This window comes from Dermochelys coriacea, chromosome 1, assembly GCF_009764565.3.
Source record: "Dermochelys coriacea isolate rDerCor1 chromosome 1, rDerCor1.pri.v4, whole genome shotgun sequence".
NCBI lineage: Eukaryota > Metazoa > Chordata > Testudines > Dermochelyidae > Dermochelys > Dermochelys coriacea.
The window spans coordinates 194,930,929-194,948,630 of record NC_050068.2 but is presented as its reverse complement, the minus strand read 5'-3'; the positions used below and the strand labels follow the sequence as shown (position 1 = coordinate 194,948,630).

General features: G+C 41.1%; 1 protein-coding gene across 3 annotated transcripts in view; it reads right to left on the bottom strand.

The window, feature by feature from the left end:
* The window catches only part of CBLB (Cbl proto-oncogene B), a 192,433-nt gene that overhangs the window by 60,859 nt on the left and 113,872 nt on the right, over nucleotides 1–17,702 (bottom strand). For all 3 annotated transcript variants that reach the window (XM_038408986.2, XM_038408994.2, XM_043510868.1), the window contains exons 9-10: nucleotides 15,686–15,817; nucleotides 10,265–10,468 (exon numbers count right to left, since the gene is read on the bottom strand). In XM_038408986.2, coding sequence (XP_038264914.1) covers nucleotides 10,265–10,468; nucleotides 15,686–15,817 — 336 coding nt within the window. The remainder of the gene's footprint in view (nucleotides 1–10,264; nucleotides 10,469–15,685; nucleotides 15,818–17,702) is intronic.

Below are 17,702 nucleotides of genomic sequence, written 5' to 3'. Positions count from 1 at the left end.
GCGGCGCTCGAGGCCAGGTCAGGCACAGAGTGCTCGACTGGGGCCGAAGAGCTGCCTCCGTGAGTAGGACTCTGAGGCAATGCTCTCTTTCCTAAGGGTCCTGGGGCGAAAACCCTTACAGATCTTACAGCGGTCTCCGAGCTGCCCCTTGCCCAAACACTTAAGGCACAATGAGTGTGGGTCACTCTTTGGCATAAACCTGCCACAGACCGATCATGGTTTAAAGCCCAGGGACCGAGGCATACCCCAGTGCCATGGAAAAACGTCGGGAGGGAAGACCCCCCGCAAGCAAACCAATACGAAAAAACTACACTAACTATAACTACTATGTTAACTATGTACATGAGGATAGAGATACTGTGAAGCACGTGCTTGCCAAGGCAAGAGCAGTACAGAGTTCCAGCAAGCTGTCACAAATGGTAAGAAGGAACTGAGTGGGGGTTGGGTTGGCAGGGCCCTATACTGGACGCCATGAAGGTGTGACTCCAGGGGGCGCCCAGGTCAACCGTATGGATACTGCTAAGGGAAAAATCTTCTGACTGACTGCATGCAACGTGTGCACACCTGATTGGAATGGACTTGAATGAGCACTCGAAGAACTACTGACCATTTATTCCTAGCTTTTGTTTCCTATTTTTTAATCTGTTACTTCCATGAGAGGACCTTCCCTCTTATCCCATGACTGCATACTTTGCTTAAGAGCCCTTGGTGTCAGACCTGCCAAAGGCTTTCTGACAGTCCAAGTACACACTATTTGCTGAATCACTCTTGCCCATGTGCTTGCTGAAACCCTCAAAGAATTCTAATAGATTTGATTACTGTACTTGATTACTGTCCATATATACCTACATGGGGAACAAATATTTAATAATGGGCTCTTCAATCTATCAGAGAAAGGTATAACATGATCCAATGGCTGGAAGTTGAAACTTGACATATTTAAACTGAAAATAAAGTATAAATTTTTAACTATTAGGGTAATTAACCACTGGAACAATTTACAGGGGTCATGGTGGATTCTCCATCACTGGCGATTTTTAAATCAAGATGGGATGTTCTTCCTAAAATATGTGCTCTAGGAATTATTTGGGAAAATTCTATGACCTGTGGTAAACTGGAGGTCAGACTAGATGATCACAATGGTCCGTTCTGGCCTTGGAATTTATGTATCTATGAAAATCTTCATACCATCATTAAGCCTGCTAAAGGCTCTCATTAGTTTTTACTTAAATTTCCTGGCTGAAAACAGCAGAAAAATTATTTAGCCTATCTGAAACTGTCATTGCTTACAGCCTTACTATTACCACCACATACCCGAGACCCCAGACTAAAGTGAGCTGGTGTTGGCCAGAAGTTAGATGATGACCTACAAGGAAAATCCAGGTGCTGCAAAAATACTGTTTCTCTTCCCTCCAAGGCGGCACTAAATCAACATTATTACATGGTGCTAAGAAAAGGGAGACTGGAATGTTGGATAAGTCTTAAAGTTGAGGTCCTGACTATTTACAGTAAAACATCCCAGGGTACTTTAGCCAGGACAGGCTGTGACGCTGAGTGTTCTCACAAAATTCTAATTTCTGTAATTACATTAACGGTGTTCTCTGGCTATATAGCTGCTTGATGTTAAACTTTGTGACATTCCACCACAGAGATGGCTGCACTGCATTTGCATGTGAAGTAATTATAGCTGTACACAGCTATCCATGCATCTTAAATGAAAGCTGACTAGTATGCAGACCAAGGCTTATTGGTCATAGCATGAGTACACATATGAAGCTAGTAGATGAGCTCTTTCAAAATGCTTTCTTAAAAGTAGATACAAGGCAACGGGTTTTTGTGTATGTCATTCACTGGAGATTTCTGTGGTGTATGTTACTCAGTGAAAGGAATAGAGGGAATAATCAGGTTAGTCTAGCCCTACTTGCATTAAATATCACCTGGAATTACTTCAAGGTTGTATGAGGACTTAAAACTACATAGAAACAACACAGCTAGGTACACATTCTTCTATGTAAATAGGGCTGCCTATTTGATCTTTCCCACTCAGTCCAACAAAATGCATTTTTTATAATGTCTTGGGTTTAGTATATTCAATTATTTCTAATCTAGAGTTTAAGGTCTCTTAACATTTAGCATTTCTGGTTAGAGATCACCTATATTTTGTAACTCTGAGCATTTCCCTTTTTCTGAATCTATAGCCAGGTAGCCTCAGAATAGCACCAATAAAGTAGTTAACATCACCATTAATCTTAACTGGCTTGTGAACTTCAAAACCTACTTGTCAGCATGTGAATCTAAACACTATTAAATAAGTAACAATAAAAACCAAACTACGCCCTCCCTTTTGAAGTAATTTAACTGTGAAAAGGACAGCTGGATCAGATTGTTCTATCTGCTCTGAGGTCTCATGTGAGCAAAACAAAACCGGCACAAAATGAGATCCAGCTGTCTACTCCAGCCTGCCAGACCCATTTATTTATTTATTTATTTATTTATTTATTTCTTAAATAAAACCTTATAAAAGTTTTTAAAGTTGTGCAATTGCTGTGCAGGTTAGCCAGCCTGCAGTAAATGAAAAACAAGTAGCACAAACTTGGTTTATGCTACATCAGAAAGCGGAGAAGGTCTGCACATCTGAAATACACCTATTGAAATTTATTTTATTACCCCTTTCAAAGAGAGTATATTTGAATCCTGTGTCCCTGGCTTTTTAGGTCAGAAGTCAGAATGGTCTGAGGGAGGGAAGGGGTAATTTAAAAAGTTAATCATCATTTAACTTTTATATAGCACTGTAAGTTTTGATGGGGCTTTACAAAATTAGGGAAAAAAGGAAAGTCCCCATCCGATGAAGTGAGCTGTAGCTCACAAAAGCTTATGCTCCAATAAATTTGTTAGTCTCTAAGGTGCCACAAGTATTCCTTTTCTTTTTATCCTAAAGTATTTACAGTCCAATATCATGATCCTGAAACACAGGCTTAACTTCAAGTGCATGAGTAGAACCTTGGAAATCAATGGAATTACTTACACACTTAATATGTTGGGCCCAGATTTTTATAGGCATTTAGGCATTACTGTGTTCAGCATCAGAATGACCAGCTGACTTAGGAGCCCAAGCCTCATTTTCAAAAGGTATTTAAGGACTTGGGAGTTTGAAATCTACTGACAGTTCCTTTTGAAAACGAGATCTGGGCTCTGAAATAAGCTAGGTATTGAGATGCTGAGCACAGCCATGCCAAACTATCTTTTAAAATCTGGGCCTATGTGCCTAAAGGGTAGAAGGACTGAGGCCTAAATTAGACAAGATGGAGCAGAAGACAGAAAACAAATAATAAATAAGACAACCACCCAAAAAATAACAGGAGAAGGAGTGGAAGAAGGTTAATTATAAATATAAGTGGTGGGAGCCTTACAGAGGGATAAATTGAGCCTGTCAGTCAGAGCCCACTATAAGGGGCAGCACAATGCCTCCTGAAACTCCTCCGTTACTCTCAGACACTGTGAACGATGAAGTCAAAGATTTTTCCAGTTCTTTGGTACAATCTTTGAATCAAAACTACAATAAAATAGGTGAGTCATCAAGAAGACACTGACCTGTGAGGAGGCAGGAAGTTAGCTAAGATAAATGTTTGAGTCCATTTTTTCCCCCCCAATTGTTTTCTCTTACTCATTGTGTCAAAGCTGAAACTCTAGCATTATGGCAATACAGCATTTCAGAACATAAATGTCACCACAATTAAGATAAAATTAATAATGCACAAACAATAGGTTTGCTATCAGTTCAAGGGGAAGTAAAAGTCCTCCAAATTCTTGAGAGCCCAGATCTTTAGGTCATGCATGATTCATTAAACATACACTTACTCATCCTCTGTACAGAGCCTGCTCTCATGACAAATAGCAGCTTTCAATCTTGCTGACTTCTCATAACTACTCTGAGGACAACAGCGTGAATCCAAATCAGTTTTTGGTGCATTGAGACAACTATCAAATTAATTCTAGAGAACTGCAGATATCCCCAGACAAAGTAACTTTTCACATGGTTTTGAAACAGGAAAATATGCCCACCGTATATTAATTTACTTTGACCTACTAAAATCTGCATGGGGCTCCTATTCTCTTAATGCTTTCCCTCTGTCGTTTACCATAACAGTAATGTTTTTATTCAGCTGATACAATTATCCTAGTATCAATAAATCTAAATGATTTGTTCTTATCCATAAAGTTTATTTGGACTTTTTTCTGTTTGTTTTATTTATTTATTTTCCAACCAGCCTGCAAATCAAGCCAGGTCTGGTGAAGATAATATGGCAGATGACTCATTTTTATTTCATCCATTGTGACAATGGAGTACTAAAGATTATTCCCGACTTCAAATCATCTATTGGAGATTCAAGTATCTTCTTTACAGGGATTATTTATTCTAAATGTAAAAAGAGAAACAGTGTTTTATAAAAACAGCAAGGAGTCCAGTGTTGTTTTAGGTCTACCCAGACCCGTATCATACACATTTATAAAGGTATATTCCCTTATATGAATCTAAAGAAGATACAGAAAAGAAAAAAAAAATAAGTCAGACAAAGCTCATTTAGAACAAAACAAAACACTGGTGAGAAAAGGAATGTCACAAGCAGTGACTGATTTAGTTGATCTGATTCCATGGAGACAGAGAGCTCCGTAGCCTAGAGTCACAATGGACACAGCATTATCTCCTATCAGCATTTCATAGTGATGTGATCTAATGTGTGATCTCAACACACTCTGAAAACATTAATGAATTAAGCTTCCTGGTGAGAGACAGACTAGGTGAACACACAAATTTTATTGGATCTTTCAGCAGACTTTAGTACAACTGATGCTGACGATTCATTTGCAATACAGTAGATCCTCAATTTTACGAGCACCAATCTCACAAAAGACCAGTTATATGAACCATTTTTTCTCCAGAGGAAAAAATAATTGCATGACAAAACTGATGTTGATAAAACATCCCTTCACATTCCAGTGCCTTCAATGCAATTGGAAATTACCTTGCAATGGTTCGAAGAAGAAGAAGAAAGTGATGTAAAGCATCGTATGGCTTATGCACCGCACCTGCTGTAATTTTGAGATGTTCAATTTTATAAACCTTTTCAAATTATGAATTTCTCAATACCCAATTAGTTTGGAAAAATAGGAGCTCTCCTGTACCTAGCTAAGATGACTGGATCTACAAAAAAGTGAACTGTTTATTCCACTCATTCCTTTAGGATAACCAAGAAAGTTTGTGATAAGCAACTACTCTTCTTCCCCCAAAGGATCTCCATCGAGGGGTTCTGGGGGAATTTTATCTTGCCACCTCCACCTGGTTGAAACGTGTATATCAAAGCTGCTAGGTCATGGTGAGCAATTCTGCATTGCAGTATCATCAACATGCTGTTGACACTCGACTCAGTGCTTCCTTACTCCACTATGATGCTGTGTTCTCTTTGCTTCCACCCTGCCCATCTGAGATAGGGCTTTGGAAGACAGACAGATGACTTACCTTCAATACAGATAAGATGGAGCTGACAATGGTAGGTAGGAAAATATATCTTGAGGGAATGACAAAGGCTATAATGCCTCAGTTTAGAGGCCTTAGCAGATTCTCCAAAAACTGTTCCCAGTGTTTATCATCTTTGGCTGGCCAGAGACTGCAGACCTTGTCACAGTACACAGGCCTTTCTTACCTCTCGGCTGAACAGCAGCAATGTGCTCTATTCAGAGTTCCCAAAGGAGACCACTCAGGAGCTTCAGTTAAATGATGAACATGACCATCCATCCTCTCTCAGAGCAGGACGATATGAGCATATAGCATCTGTGAATCATGTTCTATGCTGGGCTGGCCAGCCTGCGGCTCCGGAGTGCATGTGGCTCTTCAAAAGTTAATATGTGGCTCCTTGTATAGGTGCTAACTCCGGGGCTGGAGCTACAAGTGCCATCTTTCCACTGCTCAACCCCAGGCCCTGCCCCCACTCCACCCTTTGCCCCAAGGCCACCGCCCCTTCCCCTGAGCCTGCTGCACCCTTGCTCCACCTCCCTCCATCCCAGAGCCTCCTGTACACTGCGACACAGCTGATCACGGCGGGCAGAAGGCATGAGGAGGGAGGTGAGGGGTGCTGATCGGCAGGGCTACCAGCAGGCAGGAGGTACTTGGGGGTGGCAGGGGCTGATGGGAGCTGCTGATGTATTACTGTGGCTCTTTGGCAACATACACCGGTAAATTTGGGCTCCTTCTCAGGCTCAGGTTGGCCACCCCCGTTCTATGCTATCTCATAATATGCTTCCAAGTGCAATTCACGAACTTCATCCTGATGGCCTAGGACTGTGCTTAGCTCTAAGACTGGTTCTTCTATACACCACCAGGACATTAGCGATCGAACAGAAGGCTCTTGCTGTTTAGCCTCAGGGATGAATGCTGGGGCAGATGAGCCTTCCAATGGAACGGGCATATCTCTGAAAGTTGCCTCTTCTGGTGTGCCCATCACAGCCCACATTCGGCCACTGGCAGGACATGAGGCAAGATAGTTTAAAAATAAAATAACTTGCAGCATTCTCAGCTAGGTGAGCTTTACTGGCCAGTCTGTGATTTAGGACAGAGTCAATTTACTAGCTCTTCAGGGATGATGTATTTGTGCTTTAATTTCATGGTGCACAAGTAAGGAGCTATGGAGAGGCAGCCCTTACAAATCCCCGTAATAAATGAGCATGTGTGAATGAAGTAGTAAGAGCCAGATTTATGCTGCTGCATTTCATATTCATAATAAGTACCCTAAACTTGCAGGATTCTGGATCAGCAATGTAGGTTTGTTTAAAAAAAACAACAACATACGCTGGGAGGCCAAGCAACAAATTGAAATAATAAGACAATAGAAAAAACAACAGTGTTAGTTAAAGAAAGCAAGTATCCTGATACAGCAATATTCTACAGCAGTAAGAAGAAAGTCTTTACTACCTTATGTGATGCACTGCAAAAAGCAAACAGATCATAGTGATTTTAAATTTCTAGGAACAGACCTAAGGAATGGGTGGTCACAGTTCAGTCACAGAGATGTGAACAGTAAAATCAGTTTCAGTGCCTATAAGCGGCTTTTCAATTTTCTGGAAATACACATGATCTGTTTACGACGTTACACTCTCTATGATTTTATAAAAATATGCTAGTGATAATGTAACTGGAATATGCTTCATGAAAGGTCTCTTGTAAGGTATCACTACAAAGCTTATAATCTATTGAGTGTGGTCATCCTATTTGTATAAATGTATCACTCTTGTATCTGAAACTAGAAATATGAAATACAACTCTGAGGTCCTACTGTAGTTCTGCAAAGCGTGGGCCATTAATGGTGGTTTGGAATCTTAATGGCTCCCATCAACCAGGACAATTGACTGTAGAGGGCTCTGTTTTACTTGTAAGTCTTACTGTATACCTGTGTACTGGCAAGTGGGTAATGAAGTCTTAGAGTGACATGTGATCATGTCACCTGAACTGGAATCCATCTTTAACCTGGTGCTTTTCCACTGAGGAGGGGTGGGAACCCAGAGGTACAAAGGATTCCCACCTTATGCAAAAGATATATAAGTGGGTGGAACAGAACAAATGGAGGGCCATCATGAAAAATCCACTAGCTACCACCTGAGCTGGAACAAGGGCTGTACCAGGGGAAAGGACTGTGCCCAGACTAGGAAGGCGTCCAGTCTGTGAAAGAAATTTATTGAAATATTTCTGAGGGTGAGATTTTATCTACATTCAGTTTTATTACTGTACTAGGCTTCGACTTTCGTGTTTTATTTTATTTTGCTTGGTAAATTCACTTTGTTCTGTCTGCTACTACTTGGAACCACTTAACTCCTACTTTCTGTATTTAATTAAATCAATCACTTTTTACTTATTAACCAGGAGTATGTATTAATACCTGGGGGTGCAAACAGCTGTGCATCTCTCTCTATCAGTGTTATAGAGGGCGAACAATTTATGGAGTTTACCCTGTATAAGCTTTATACAGGGTAAAATGGATTTATTTGGGGTTTGGACCCCATTGGGAGTTGGGCATCTGAGTGTTAAAGACAGGGACATTTCTTAAGTTGCTTTCAGTTAAGTCAGCAGCTTTGCGGTACGTGGTTCAGACCCTGGGTCTGTGTTGGAGCAGACGGGCGTGTCTGACTCAACAAGACAGGGTGCTGGAGTCCCAGGCTGGCAGGGAAAGCAGGGCAAAAGTAGTCTTGGCACATCAGGTGGCAGTCCCAAGAGGGTTTCTGTGATCCAACCCATCACACTGTTCTGAGTCACTGATCTCTGGAATATGGGAAGGCTCATACATAGATTGGCTGGAAGAACTAATGAATGAGTATACCATCTCATCTCCACTGCACAAGCAACTCAAGTGACATTGTGCAATAGAGCCATGAGGGACAGAGCCATCATGTAGCCTCAAACACATTAAAAAGCACTTACTGAAACTGATAAAGAATGCAAAAAGAATAAAACCTATGAAATGCCACAGGGAAAAGTGTTTCTTCTAACAGGCTCGGAAGAAATGTTGAATATGAAGTGATTTGACGAGAGCACAAACTTTTGAAAGAGCACTACCAAAAGGCTCTGTATAAACCCTGAAGCTGTCCCCCCATAACCTCACAGGACCCTGGGACCCCCTCTCTCTTTCTCCAGAACTGTGTTGGTAACACTCCAGACAGTTCCTGTAGCAGCTGTATTGATTTAATTTGGGACTACTGCATAAAAGCAGCTGGACTATGTCTTGTCTCTGGCTCTGCAACCCAGAAAGACTGAGCAAGCGCTAAAACCTTGGAGAAAAGGGTATTTACACCCCTTAACTGGCACTGAATCCAAGCAGAGGCCTCAGTTGCAAGAACACCTTCCAGATCAGGAGGGAACACTGGGCTGAAATTCATCCAACGCACTTTACAATTCTGCATTTGCCATTTGAAACTTCAGGGGCAAACAAGAATGGAAAAGGCTGGAGGCACTTTGGAAAGACAATGTTTCCAGTCTTCAGAAATAAAATGATTAGCATCTGCCCTTTGCTGAATGTAAAGTAAGATTCATGGGCAGTGGGGAGGATGAATTTGAAAGCTTTTAAAATAGTTTTAAAGCAACAGAGTGAAATGCTGAACACGGACTCTTCAAATTAACTAATCTAGTTTATGTTTGCTCTTCACTGTACTATATACTACTCTAGGGCACTTAATGGATTGTGATTGTTTTTAATCAATTTATCTCTGATAAAAGCTTATTGTATTATACCTGGTCATAAAAGTAACATTATGAAAGCCGATCAACTTAAGGCTAAAAGTTCTTTAGTATCACATGCAGAGGTTAGGGTATGGTTGGCAATAAAAAGGCAGAGAGGTGGATGATGAACAGGTTCCTAATATCAGGAAGTTTTTCAACAGAGAGGTAACGATGTTTCCGACACAAGAGGTCTGAAGAGTATAAGACATGGCAGATAAAACCCAAAACATACTGTACGTAAATGAGGACACTGACTGACGTACATTCTGGGATAAAAGAATGGAGTGCTCTTTAATAGAAGCAAACACAATTGGTAAATGATAAATTAAGATGTTATAGGTTGAAAAACTAATTCCAAAATGAATATTTGATCTAGTATGTGGCCTTTGTACAAGGCTTTGTAAGAAAAGCACATTGTAAAAAAAAAAGACAGTGATGCAAAAAAGATAGCATTCCATTCCATGACAGTCTCTGACCTGGACCACAGTATAGTAATGAAATCTGAATATTACCAATTTAAAATAAACTGGCATAAATGTGTACATAAAAAAGCAATAAGGTTCACAATATCCAGCCAACTACACCAAGAACAAGGAGTACAGAGGATTCCAACCAAGTTCAACGATTAAGGGGGAGAAGAGCCAAAGACAAATCTGCTACAAATAATTTCCAAGTTGATTTTTTTTAAAAAAAGCCTAATACCAAAACAAAGCCAGATTCTTAACTGGTATAAACTGATGTAGCTCCACTTTACTCAAATGGAGTTAACCCAATTTACAAAATATGAGATGACTACCCATTTTCCCCATTCAATAAACAAGAATATTCTACTCTTGTTTTGATTCATTTTTATGGCTATAGTTTTTATGAAATGCATAGTGCTTCACCATCCTGAGTTCTATTCAGTAAACTACAAGAACTTTTAATGTGCAATTACACTACTTACTTAGTGCAGATTACAAACATATTTGATTTCACATGATGCACTTGTTAAACATTTACCTTTCGTACTGAAGCCAACCGATTCATCATTAAAGATTCTTCTCTGTCATCATCATCGTCCAAGTCTAGCATGGGCATACTAAAACTATCTATAATACTGCAGCACCTGGAGTTTTCATCCCTTGGATCAAAAGGGTCTACAATTATTGGTTCAGTTCCTTTGATTTCACATCGGCAGAAAGGACAGCCCTGGCCATCGGATTCCTGCACAAAAACAAAAGTATTCTTTTAGATAGAGGCTGATATTCTTGTTTATGCTAAGGTCCCTTTACCGGATTCTGGGAAAGTGTAAAGAAACAGGTCCAAAGATATTTTACTGGACAAAGTAATTCATTCCACTAGTGGCTTGCATTTTATTTTTATATATTTATAAATATAATACATATTTATATAAACCTATATATTGTATACATTAACATGGTCATTATTGCACATTAAAGTTGACTTTTAAATAAAATAATAATCAAAACATAATTCTTTAAACTGTTAGCTTAAAACCACCCAAATGCCAAATATAAACACTTTGCCTTTTAGGCTTATGTTTCAATGCTCATTCACAGATAGACATCAGAAAATCCAAAACCATAGTTCTCAGGGACGTTTGACTGCATTGTTAACAAACACATGAACCGAAGCATTTGTTAGCTCTGCAAGAAATTAGGTCAAGAGCTTTTCATACATGTGATTTTTATGCATCATCCATCAAAATCTTTGATAAAACATTTCTAAGAAATGCAAAGGTAGCCAAATTCTGTTTGCCTTACTCATGAGTAATCCCATAGACTTTATTGGTGAGTAAAGCAAGCAAGATTTGGCCCTTTAACTATATTTTAAAGCTCTAATGGACAAGATCACATCTTACAGAGAAGCACTAAAAGTAACTACAAAAAAAAGTTTTTGACTGGCATGATGCATATGTGATCACTACTGCATTGTATTAATTTAGATCTGCATCTGAACTGGAGAAGTCAAAACTAATTTGATTTAAATTCAGAAATTATGTCAAGGTTTCAGAGCTTCCTATGTGTAATTTTGACACCTTTTATTTGTAATGTTAGATACAGCGTTGGCTAAAGAGCGATAAGGGCATCAATATTAACTCACAGTTTACAAAAAATTATCCTGAAATTTCAAGCAAGCTCAATTCAATTCTTAAGGATGAAAGAACAGACCTTATTTTATCTGGCAATACTTTACTGTAGCCTATAGTCTGTCAACATTAGTACTCTGACTAATGCTTTACAGTCTATTAGTGTACCATCCCTTAAGGCAAGAAAACTAGAGTGCTGCATCATGTCTGCAGTAACTTTTTTCCCCCAAGCTCTTCCATTTACAAGCTTAGTGCTGAATTTCACTTCTGTATCTGAAGGTCCAATCCATTAATTACTAACTATGGGGAGTAGGCCATGTTACTCACCGACTCAGCAGAGTTATGTAAAGCATGCGTGTATATTTATCCTTTAATGCTAGATAAACAAAGACTTTCATCCTTGTCCTATTTTTTGGGATAGTATCCCACACATTTCTTGATTTACTGGGCTAACATCAGTACTAGGGCCCAAAATCCTAACAAATTGCTTAAATCAGGGGTCTCAAACTCAGATGACCAGGAGGGCCACATGAGGACTAGTACATTGACCCGAGGGCCACACCATTGACCACCACCCCCTTTTGCCCTGGCCCCACCCCCGTCCCCCCTCCTTCTGTGAGGCCCCGCCCCTGCCCCCCCATTCCAACCCCTTCCCTGCCCCCTTTCAATCCCTTCCCTGAAATTCCCACCCCAACTCCGCCCCCTGCCTGCCCCCCAGGGTGCATCAGGGTGCTCAGGACAGGGGGTTGGGGTGCAGGAGGGGTGCGTGGTGTGTTGGGGGCTTAGGGCAGGGGTGCAGGGTGGGTCAGGGTGCAGGAGGGGTATGGAGTGCAGCAGGGGGCTCAGGGCAGTGGGTTCGGCTGCAGGAGAAGTTCAGGGGGCGGGTCAGGCCCAGCGCACACCAGGGACAGGGCAGGCTCCCTGCCTGCCTGCCCTGCCCCCAGGCCGCTTCGGGAAGCAGCCAGTACCTGGGGGAGGGGGTGGGGGCACAGGGGTCTGTGTGTTGCCCTGGCTGCTCTTCCAGGTACCTCCCCGAAGCTCCCATTGGCTGGGAAAGGGGAACTGCGGCCAATGGGAGCTTCGAGGAGGTACCTGGAAGAGCAGCCAGGGCAACACAGAGACCCCTGTGCCCCCACCCCCTCCCCCAGGTCCCGGCCGCTTTCCGGAGCGGCACGGGGGCAGGGAGGGAGCCTGCCCTGCCCTTGGTGTGCGCCGGGGCAGAGCCACTCTAGCTAAATGCTGGGCGTGCGGGGGTGCTGCAGGGAGCTGGCGGGCCACAGAAAATAACCCTGCAGGCCGCATGTGTCCCACGGGCCGCGTGTTTGAGACCCCTGGTTTAAACCCAACTTCATTTCAGGGGAATCTCTTTTGTGGTTGGATCTATCATGCATTTCTTTTACTTTTCTAGGCAATGAACATGTTGCAGAGCAGACCCACCCCCCCAAAAAGTTTAATTACTACTCTGTTTTCTTTGCTACCTACCAATGTCAGTAGTTTACACAGTGAACTGTAGACACACTACATGCCTCACCTAGTCAGGGGATGCTTCCGGTCAAACTAGTTTATCTTCGCCAAGCTAAACAGTACTAAGTGTCAACATTTTTCACGTACAAAACTGCGCATGACCATTGTGATGCTGAATATGAGCAAAGACTTTTATGAAAACTTTTAATATTAATATACTGTACAAAGTAATACACGCTCATAGCATTTACAAATTCAGCATACAACCCCCTATTCAGGAAGGTATTTAAACACCCATCTTTAAGCACAGGGAGTTCTCCTATTGAAATCAATGGCCCAACTCATGTGCTTGAAGTTCAGCGTGTGCTTACATATCTTCCTGAACAGGGTCCCGAGAAACCCTAAAATTGAACATATTTCTGACTGCAATCAATCGGTTATACCAGAAAAATGTATGCCACAGAACAAAATGGTTTTACATAAATGGTAATACCAGGAGACACAAGTACAGTGTACCTCAGAAATAATCAGCTAAGGAAACTGCCTTGAAATATGTAGCCTTTCACCTTCAGAACACTGGTTTCAATCGAATCCAATTTGTGTTGAATGTAAATTGTCATCTAAGTACCATTGGGCTGTCTTTGTGAAATAAGTTGAACTAATTACTTCTTATGGCACTTGTGGCCATATCACAAAAGAAACCATCACAATTGTCATCATTGTTGAAAGTCTGAGAAGAGACACCATGAACTGTATGGACCTACAGTGGTTACCATTATAAAGTCAACAGAAATATCTTCCTAGGGCTATTTTCCCTTGCACAGTTATGTCATAGAAGTAGCCCTACAGAACAGGGTTGGTGCATGCTAAAATGGCAGAGCTTGGAGGCTTCCATTTATGCTGCTTGTATTGTTATTGGCTTGTCAGAGAATTCCATTTTACATGACTGCCCGTCTGCCCTCAACTTTTCCAAAATATTAACTCGTGTCTAGTAACACAAAAAGAAAATTAACATCAGCTGAGCTTTGCATGCTACAACAGTAAATGAAAACAAGAAGTGATATCTACAGGCATACACACATCAAAATACACCTATTCATGCATATACATGTATATAGCTATGTTATTGCAAAAACTGAATATGCAGCTCCCATAGTCTGCATAAGTTTAGACATAATGCAGAATAATGAAATTTTGTATACCTATACACTCCTAACAGAACAGATTGTTACAGTTCAGAAAAAATAGTTTTTGGGGGGAAAGAATTGTTAATGACCCTCTTACTGTCTGTGTAATGTAAAAGTAATAAGCTAAACTAAAGATTCCTAAATAAAAGGCTGTTGTAAACTGACTTCCACTGTATCATGTTTAGCATTCTATGAAGATTTGAAGTTGCTTATTCAATTTATTAAACAATACAGATGTTTCACTGTGAGGCAAAAAAGTATTGGAAACCTCTCCTGAGGCATGTCTAATGAGCCATTATGACAGCAATTAAACAATAACCCACTGGAAGCTTGTAACAACTGACACTGCTACAGTATGTTTCTTCATCTTCTCATTAATTATACAGGAGTTAAATCTGCAATGAAGTTTGATTAAATTGAAAATGTAATTGCTAATGGAAGACGAACCCAGTGCTCATTTTTTCATTAAGAGTTGCCTTGCTAATGATTACACTTTAGATGGGAATCTGAAAACGATTTCTGATCAGATTTTGAGCCAGAAGGAGCTCCACTAAAGTTAGTGGAGGTATGCGGGCATAAAACCAATGAAAATGAGACAAGAATCAGGGCCTCTATTTCTATTCTTCTTATTCATTATTTGTATTACAGCTGCACCCCAAGATTGGCACCTCATTGTGGCACCCCATGTACAAACACATTAAGTGACAGCAAAACAGAGGCAGAGGAAAGGTGAGGCAACTTGCCCAAAGTAGTAATACTGAAAAGATTCATTTTCAAAAGAACCATCAGGAGAAATCCTAAAGCTCCGATCTGTAATGAGGAATAACCTCTCTCTGCATTTTTAAGGGGTTTGTAACCTGCTCTCTCTGCAATTTTTTAAATCATCCTGTTTGTTAAATATGCTGAACTAAAGGCACCAGTGCTCTTTTTCCACAGAACTGATATAGCATGGACAGGAGCTGGACACACTTCCCCAAATTGTGCCACCACAAGCTCTTTCCAGCACTTCTGTAAGAGAGAGGATAATTTCACAGATGGCCAACAACTGTAATAAAATACTGTGGAGGTGGGTTTTTGTGATGCTGGCACTATCCACTTGGAAGTGGACTGAGATCATGAACTCATTTTTCACAGGCCAATCACTATCAGAAGGTAAATATATTACTATCATCATGAGTGCAATCTGAACCAGTGACCTAGTGGTTAAAAACACTAACACATTTTGTCCCCCCATTCAAGTGAGCTGGTCACTAGGGAACACTATAAAGACCTCATACATCGCAAAATCCTATACAGTCAATCATATAACTCCCAGCTGCTGCCTGCCCTCACCTTTCCCTCAGCTCACTTCATAAAGCAACCCATACGGTTGAGTGGGCAACCAGGGTCCCAGCATTCATCTCCTCAGTAGGCCCTGATCTGGCAAAAGGTTTCCAATAGCAGCAATCAGCAAATGCAGCCACCAGGCCAATCAGCTCAGATGCTAAGGATTCCTGTATTAGCTTTCCCAGGTGCAAGAATTAAGCCCATAAATGTTACTGAGTTTACCATTTTAAAAGCGTATCGACGGTTGTGAATGCTAGAGAAGAATGAGGTGAACAGTAAAGACATACTGAAAACAGCAAGAGGAATAATAAAGCAATCCATCCTTATTGTCTGCTGGTTGAATTATGACTGTACCTGCCAGGCTGTAAGACAAGAAGTGCACATGAGATGTCCACAAGGCTCAATCTTCACATCTTTATCATTCTCTGCACAGATTTTACACAGCTGGAAAGTGGAACCCATTTCACAGTACAATTCATATTGTTCCTGGAACAAGAGAAAGTCAAGGTCAGTGTCACTAGTATAATCAGTAAATAGTGAAATATGCTTAAATTCTATTTATGGCAAGCACATTATATTGGACTTCCCACCTGGCTTACAATCGTGCTGTGTACTGCTAAGAAAGGTAACATCTGACAGCAAAATGGAGGTTTCGCACAATCCTATTTTTTTTGCTTCTTAAAAAATACATTTAGTAGATCTGTTCTTCTAATGGCATTTCTATAAACATTATCAATAAAACTTGTGTTTCTCAAGTATCTCACTATTATAAATATATTCAAATTATAAAAAACACTTAACTTCATCATCAACTTTTAGAACAAGTTACTTTGGAAAATTTAACGGGGGAAGGAGAGGAAGAAAATCTAATAACTATCATTAATAAAATCAGAAACATGAAAAAGCACTGGATTGCACAGCTCTGTTCCTGGCTCTCAGATATTACACGTGAAAGTAGCTTTGAGGTTGCTTTAACTCCATCAATCCACAGCTTGGAGTTTGGGAAACTGACCTGGCTTCTCCATGTAATCAGTTATGACAGGAGGCTGTGCCTTTCTTAACGGTCATTTCAATGCCAAGGAAAGAATACTGCCTTCCTTGTTTGTAATTTAGAAGAGGAAAATGAACAAGGGTCTGGAGGTCACAGGGGTGAGGATGAATAGGAGGTAAATTATGAGTCACAGTAACAGTGATTTTTATATATTTTATTTTTAGTGTGAATCTAGTGCCGGTGCGAATTCCTAGACTGACAGCTGCAAGAAGCCAATTCCTTTATTTATTCAGAGAACAGATACAGTATGGTCAATGAAACATGAGCTTCCCCAATCTGCCCTCACATGCCTCAACACACATACAGAGAGACCACCCTTGAGCATAACAAGAGAAGCTCATTCTGCACATCTCATTCAGTCCTTAGCCTCCCCATAGGAGTGCCAACATGGGTGCCATTTGCGATTGTGGTTATAGTGATGTGCTCACCGTCTATTTGGGAATGGAGATTGAACTTCATTTCTTGTATGCTACTGAACAGTAACTGATGACACAGACTCGCTGAATGGTATTTACTTCATCCCCTCCCACCTGTCTATTTCAATTGGAAGCTCTTGGGGGAAGGGTCTCTCTAGCACCGTGTATTTGTTCAGTAATCATCATAATGGGGCCCTGATCCCAGTAGAGGCCACTACGAGCTATTGTATTACAAACAACTCACTTACCATGAAGCCATAAACTTATTTGGGTAATGGGCATGCCAATTTTATGGCTGTGTGTGTGTCTGGAAGTATTATGTCTGCTCGCTGTGCTGTTGGGGCAGGCAGCCAACTGTAAAACTGTAAACTGATGACTTGGGCAAGTGTGTGTAGTTCTGGGAGATTTTTGCTGATTTGTGCAGATGGCGAATGAAGGCGTGTGCTGAGGTGAGGGGCTACATGTATTTGTTGTTACGGTGTGTGTGTGTGGTTGTGTTCATTTGTGTCTGGGGAGGGTTGTGCTTGGGGATTTTGTGTTGATTTGTCATGGTAGCAAATGAGGGGTGCGTGCTGCAGTGAGGGAGTGTGTGTGTGTGTTTGGGGTCACTGTGTGCTAGTTCAGGTGATTTGTGTCTTCAGATTGTGCTGGAAGAGTGTTGATTGCCCTGGGAGGTTTCTGTTTAGTTGTGCAGGTGTGTGATGAGAAGTGTGCGCTGCGGTAAGGGGCTATTGTGGGTCCTGGTTGTGTTGATTTGTGTGGGTGGCAAATAAAGGGGCACGCTGCAGTGGGGGGCTATTGTGCTAGTTTGTGTAAGGGGATTGTGCTGGGGAATTCTGTGTTGATTTGTGCAGGTGGGGAATGTGGGGTGTGCACTGTGGTTAGGGGCTATTACAGAGAGAGA